This window comes from Zingiber officinale, chromosome 2A (genome assembly GCF_018446385.1).
Source record: "Zingiber officinale cultivar Zhangliang chromosome 2A, Zo_v1.1, whole genome shotgun sequence".
Classification (NCBI taxonomy): Eukaryota; Viridiplantae; Streptophyta; class Magnoliopsida; order Zingiberales; family Zingiberaceae; genus Zingiber; species Zingiber officinale.
Window position 1 is genome coordinate 158,048,369 of NC_055988.1, and position 6,892 is coordinate 158,055,260.

The 6,892-nt window shown below is 38.8% G+C and overlaps 1 protein-coding gene across 1 annotated transcript; it reads right to left on the reverse strand.

Moving 5' to 3' along the window:
- Positions 1 to 2,378: 2,378 nt before the first annotated feature.
- LOC122044173 (glycerol-3-phosphate acyltransferase RAM2-like) lies at positions 2,379 to 5,506 on the reverse strand. The gene is made up of 2 exons (XM_042604704.1): positions 4,883 to 5,506; positions 2,379 to 3,401 (listed from the first exon to the last, which is right to left on the reverse strand). The coding sequence occupies exons 1-2, from the start codon at positions 5,504 to 5,506 to the stop codon at positions 2,514 to 2,516; spliced, it is 1,512 nt and encodes a 503-aa protein (XP_042460638.1). The 3' UTR covers positions 2,379 to 2,513.
- Positions 5,507 to 6,892: the final 1,386 nt, after the last annotated feature.

Sequence of the window (6,892 nt, forward strand, 5' to 3'; positions counted from 1 at the left end):
CATATGCAGTAGCTATGACCTTTTTAGTTCTATACTAATGAAATTAATGGACCAAATTATTTACAGGGGTATTCTATACCCATAAATTTTGATATCAACTAAAATTGTACTTGTATTTCACATACAACTCACATGTAGCCCAAGTAGGTGATTGTTGGATATTATTATTCCTATTACATGAGTTTATTTATATGTTACACATGTGAATACAATCTGAACCCTTTAAAGTGATCAAACTTATGTTTATTGAGTTTCAGATTATTGTATACTGGTTTAATATATAGAACCATTTAAACGATCCATTATCATCTATGGGATGATAACATATCGGATCTCTATATATAGAGGTCAGTATCCTAGGGTTTAGGGTAACTTGATAGAACTTTTGGTTTCTCATTGACCTAGAATTTTTTGGCGTCGTTATCCTTAGCACCCTAGGAAGATCTTTTCCCTTTGCTTCCGTTTTTTCTTCTTCCTCAGAATCTTCTAGATGATGCTAAATGACAAGGATAATGACTCCTTAATCAGGTTCCTTGTCGTGTTTATTTATGCTTTAATTTTATGTCATGCTTTTGATGTAACTATATCTTCCTGTTCTTGTTTTTCTACCTGAGTTCTTATTTCGATTGTCTAGAATTTATGCGGCTTGAATTTATAAGTCCCAACAGAGGAGAGACAAATTTTATGAAGGCCCCCCCCTACATATATAGGTAATCTTTATGAAGAGAGTTATAGCCTTCGAGGCTACATTATATTGCAGGGGAATGCTACCAAATTGTCGTCCAGGTACCGATGGTTTGATCCCCAGCTACAATGTATTTGTATGATTTTTTTTCTCCAAATGAGACACACAACTATGGGATGCTGGGGTTCTGGGTAACCCGTCATGAACATTTTCCGATTTAATTCACTCTAGTAATTAGTAGGAAACTTCAGTCTGGTTCAATCGATCGCAAGTTAGTTGATTTAATATTTTTTTTTTTTACAAAGAGAGTTATAAAACACTAATTTTAAAGCTCTACCTGTAGATATCTTAACATTTTCATTATATTAAATTTAAAAATTATATAGTAAAGAATAAATTTAACCAGTACCGTGTGTACTGTGTAAACATAATATGTATATACACTAATATAATGTAATATAAACATCGCATATAAAACCATAATATATGATTACTTAAAAATGTGGTGTGCATGGCTAAAGTGGGCTTAAATTTTAGTTTATGATTTAAATAATGTAAAATTACAGCAAGTGGGTATAATCATTGAATACGTTTACTCCCAGTAGTTTAGATAATCCGTTTCAAGGTTAATCCGGAAGATTATTAATTTTAAAAATAATGACTAATATATAAAGAAGATATTTTATCTAAATTCACAAATAGGTATAATCATGACATATGAATATACAGACCGACGTACGCATGACAAATATAAAATTATAAAATATATAATTTTATATATTTTGATAATGCACTATGTTAGAAATTTTGAGTTGACCTTAAACAAAATTAGTGTATGATACAACCCCTTCAAAGATCATGCAGAGAGAGATTGTTCCTTCATGTGGATCTAGTGGCTAGCGCATGAAATATTATCATCATGAGATCTGAGGGTTGAATCTTGATAAAGTCGAGGTAAATATCTCCTTTATGTGCTAGTTACTATTCTATTCCAAAGGTTAGTAGTCGTTAGTAGCCGTCCGTGATTTACCTCTCCGTGTTGACTCTGGGACGAATTGATGGGGGCACTGGGGGCTCGCGTATTCACCTTTTGCCACCATATATAGAGAGAGATTTTATAAAATTTGTATTCACTACTATAGGCAAGCTTAGACAATTATAAAAATAATAATTTCATTAATCTCGACTATTTCTAGGGTGATCGGTTTGATCCTATAGAAAAATTTCATTAGTTATAAGGTAAATTGGAAAATGTCCAGTCCAGTATTTTTGATTGTGCCCTCCATTTGAAGGAAAAATTTCTATAAATATATTATAACGGGAGATTGAACCGTCAATACTTAGATGACAATCTAGACATTTTATCACAGTATCATAGCCTTGGGGACGAAGCTTAGACAATTATAAAAAAAAATTGATTAATCAGGCTGGATAACATTAAGTCTGGGGTGAACGACTAGGTTTCACGGAAGTTTTTCATCGGCCACCAGGATAAATTAGGAAGTACTCACAATGAATAACCCAAAAATCTAATATTCTTTAGTTTAGTTGCGTGTCCCATATCCAGAAGAAGCTTAGACAATTATAGAACGATAAAAAGACGACATCACAAGTGTACGTCAAAACTTTAATTTATCATTGAAGGTAAGGCAACAAATTAACCTTACTGAACATACATTATGCAGTAGAAGAACCCAGCAACAATATATATGGAGAAATACACTGGATGCCCAAGCTTGTCTTTGCTTGGTTTACAAATATATTATATATTATATATTATATATTATATATAATGTATAATTATTTTGCAACCCTGAACTTTGCGCTTTCATTTCTGCTCGGCCTTCTCCGGCTCCGGCACGGTGCCATCGTTGCCGGCGAGGGCCATGTACTTATCCTTCCTGGTGAAGCGAGTGAATTCATATGAGAGAACGGAGCCAATCGCACGCTGTATATAGTTGGCGACCTCGTGGCTGGACTTGCTACCGCCACCGCAAGTGATCTCGACAGGCAGCTTGTCGAGGAAGGTGATATGGTAGGCCGGGGCGGGGTTCATGAAGAAGTAGAACGAGTCCATCCCCTTCCATCCCCTGCTCCTGGTTCCATGGAACATGCTCATGCTGTTCGCCATCGCCACCGGGATGATCTCGTCCGTGAGCTCAGCGAAGAGCGAGGAGAAACGCAGCAGAAAGGGCTCACGGCACGTGGTGCCCTCGGGGCAGATCACCAGGTCCCCCTCCTGCAGCATCCTCTTAATCATGGCGGCGTCGCCTGCGCGATCGCGAGTGAGGCGCACGGTGGGGATGGGCGAGATGATCTCGGAGAGACGTGAGACGGAGTAGGTGACGCAAGCAATGGGGCGGCGGAGAGCAATTGAGAGGATGACCGGGTCGAGCAAGGTACGGTGGGAGCAGACGAAGAGGACGCCGGAGCGACCCGTGGCCTTCTGCGGGGGCGGCGGCGGCGTCCCGCGAACCGTGATGCGGACGCCCAGCCCGCGGAATGCGAGATAGGTGAAGCGCAGAGGGAGCAGCGATCCGGCGGCGACGCGGAGACAGGAGAGGGGGAAGGCGACGGGGAGCCAGAGGAGGGTGAGGAGGGCCAGCAGCGGCGTCGGTCGCAGGGCCAACCGGCCGTCGTGGAAGACGACGGGTTTCGGCAGCTTCTCTATCGGGACGGGCTTCAAGCCTGGTTTAGGTTGCACCACGTAGCCTTCCTGTTACAGACATGCACTACTATTACTCATTACTCACCCCGGCTACTTCTTATCCTTAAGAAAATATTATTATTAACAAATTATTTATGCAAACTACAACGTAACTTTAATTTAGGTGGTTGGACGATAGATCTCATTAAGATGCATCTTTCTTCGCCATAATATATAATTTATATGCTGGTGCAGTCCGAATAAGATTCCCGTCAATTCGTTATTAGATCAATCAATATAGAAGAGATAAGGCATGAGAGAAAATATACTGGGACACGTCAAATTTCGATCGACTTAACGTGACAACATTTCATATCTCAACCATCGAATTGCTCAGGGGACCAGTGATTCAGTGCCAAGCATCTAGTTGGAGTGTCATAATCAACTGAATCAAACTCTTTGCATTATATCTGTCATTGTTTCATGATTCAGTGTGACGGTTTCTGATCATTCTCCGCTAAGAATATGTTTCCTTTTTTTTTTTTTTTGGTTCAGAAGTCATTGGCTCGGTTAATAAATTACTTTCTTTTATCTCAATTTTCATCAGCATTTGTTTGACCTAATCATTTTAGAAAGATAGGAACTAAAAAAAATCAGGTGATTGATTGGTGTAAGTCAATAGAATTGGGTAATATATATGGTCAGTAGATTTGGTTAAATAATTTGATTAAGGCATTTAATTTAGTTGCAGTAGACAGGTTTGATGACCTGATTGGCTCAATCAAGGTGAGGATAGGCTGAACCTAAGGAGCATAGGGCAGTTGATTAAGTCGAGATGAGCCTAATTGAGCTAATGGCCAATTGATCTAGTCAAGCTAGGGGCATCGATCAATCTTGTTTAAATCCAATTTAAACAAGAGATATTTACTTCAATAGAGACAGGGAGCTTGTTAAATTTGATTGGATCAATCAATTTAATTGGCCGATTGTTTTAAGTTAGTTGGTTTGAATAGATCAATCTATTTGGGTTGGTCAAATAACTCACTTGAATGGATATATCTAAATGACAGCCTATTTATATTGGCCAAACATGCTCTATATATATCAGACAAACATATTTTTCAACAACATTAATGCCCTCTTTAAACAACAGAACAAAAATTTAATTTCTCACTAAAAATCCTTTAAGAATTATTTTTCATAAATAAATTATTTTATCAAAAAAAAAGTTCTCTAACTTTCTTCTTTCAATTATTTCTTTCTCATACAGACTAGTTCAATTTTATAAAAAATATAAATACCTAGTAGATAGATAAATTGATATAGCGTAGTGATTATTATAGTACGTTCGTTGTCTATATTAAACATATTTAAAAATTTTCAAAAAATATATTTTAGTGATTCAAAATATTTAAATTCTAGAATGCTGTGAACTAGTATATTAATATTTCCGTAGGCAGTTTAATCTATTCGTTCATGTGAAAAATAAATAAATAAATAAATATAACATTAAAGTAAGAGAGTTAACTGTTAAAGACATAAATAAATACCTGACAGAGCTGCATGAATGGGTAATCGGTCTCCCTGTCGCCCAGGCCTAACTGCGGCGATTCTTCCGGCAGCTGCTTCCTCATGGCCGCAGCCTTGTTCCGGCCAACGAGAACCCCGGAGCGGCTGACGAAGCCGGTGGCTCGGCCCCTGTACGCCTCGATCTCCGTCCCAATCACAAGATGGACACCGAGGTATTCCTTCAAGAAGGGCTCCACCATGATCCTGGGGTTCGCCGTCAGCACGCACCTCCGCCCGCACGCCGAGAACACCCGCCACGCTTCAGGGTGGAGGTCCGTGGAGTAGAACTTGGGCAGCACCGCCTGCGCCGCCGACTCGATGTCTCTGACGCGTGCCCCGGCAAAAGTGGCGAAAATAAGCACCTGGACGCCGGCCGACTCCGACACGGAGTAGTAGAGCAGGGCGGCCAGAGGCGAGGCGAGAAGCAGCAGGAGGAGCCTCAAGGGGCCCCCTACATCGTAGGCCACCAGGGCGAAGTAGGGAAAGGAGCTGCGGCCGAGGAGCAAGGTGCCGTCCATGTCAGCCACCACAGTGTGGCTCTCACGGCCCACCGACGAGCAGTGGTCTATGCCCTTGAATGCTGCTGCACCGTCGAATGCCACCATTCTCCCTCTTCCTTAACTTAGCAACCTAGCTAGCTCGGAGCTTAGCTATCTGATACGCTTCCGTTGCACATTTCCGCATAAAATTTATAGACGGAGGCTGTTGGAAGCAATTGGCGTATAACGAATTGATGGCGTGAGAGTGAAATATCAGTTCAAATTTTCTATCCCCAAATTTTTCTGTCCCCATGTCCTCTATCAATCAGACGGATCAGATTATATCTTAAGACATCATGATATTTTTAAGATGTGTACAATATCCTTCTGATGTGTAAAGCATTCTTGAAATGTAATCTAGTCCATCCGATCGGTAAAGAGATACGGAGATAGAGAAATTTGGGACAGAGAATTTGAACTCGTGAAATATTTGGTCGGTAATCAGAGCTTTCACCTTCGCTTCGCAATTTTTCAAGCAAGGATCCTTAGGATTTAACGCCAGGCTGCGTTCCAACGCATGGTTATTAATTGGGTAATGAATATTCTTGCTATGTTATTAATGAATTAGCTAGCTGTTGTAATCACCACCGTCATTGTGTTATGCTAGACGTGAACTGAACTCAATTAAGAGCATCCGTAATAGGTTTTAGTTGAAGAGGGTATTTATCTAAATATCCCCAAATTTTAAATCTCCATGTGGAGATTGGGATATTAGAAATTATCAGGAAATTTTTTTTTTATTTTTTTTATAAGAGTATCCATAATAATATTAAATATTTCTTCCAAATATTTATGATCCTCCTATTTACGTCATCAATCAAATATTCTATTTCTTAAATATTTCAAATCCCACAATCAAATATCCAACAAATCAAATATTTATGGAACATACCTATTAAATATTCTACTCTAAAATATTTTAAATTCTACTGTTATATATTTTATTTTAAAAAAAACAAAGAAAGAGAAACCATATGACTCTATGTCCTATGATTTCAAATCCCTTTCAATGGAGAATATTTGGAGAAATATCCCCTAAGATGGATGAACTAAACTATATGATGAGCAAACCCATAAATATTTGGTTTGAGGAATATTTGAATATGAAATTTGAGATATTTGATTGAGATATAGACATGTGAACCACATGAATATTTGAGAAAAATATTTACTCTTATTGTAGATACTCTAAAGGTAACTAATTGGCCCCCGTGGGGCAAGGTATCATAGTTAGACTCTTCAATGATAGATCAGGGATCTAGAGTTCGAGACTCAATTGTAACATATTTTTGAAAACTTTTCTCCTTAATGGATAACAGACTTGAGAATGTTAGTCTATCAAGATGGGGCTCCATGTGTAATTCTCCTATTTATCACGGTAGGTGGAAAATTTTTGTGGGGTCGAGCCGATCATCCCAGATTCAACGGTACCTGACCTAATTAATTATTTTT

Coding starts and splice junctions, on each gene's coding strand:
- LOC122044173 (XM_042604704.1), bottom strand. CDS start 5,506: ATGGTGGCATTCGACGGTGCAGCAGCATTCAAGGGCATAGACCACTGC. Junction 3,402..4,882: donor CATTCATGCAGCTCTGTCAG/GTATTTATTTAT, acceptor TGTCTGTAACAG/GAAGGCTACGTGGTGCAACC.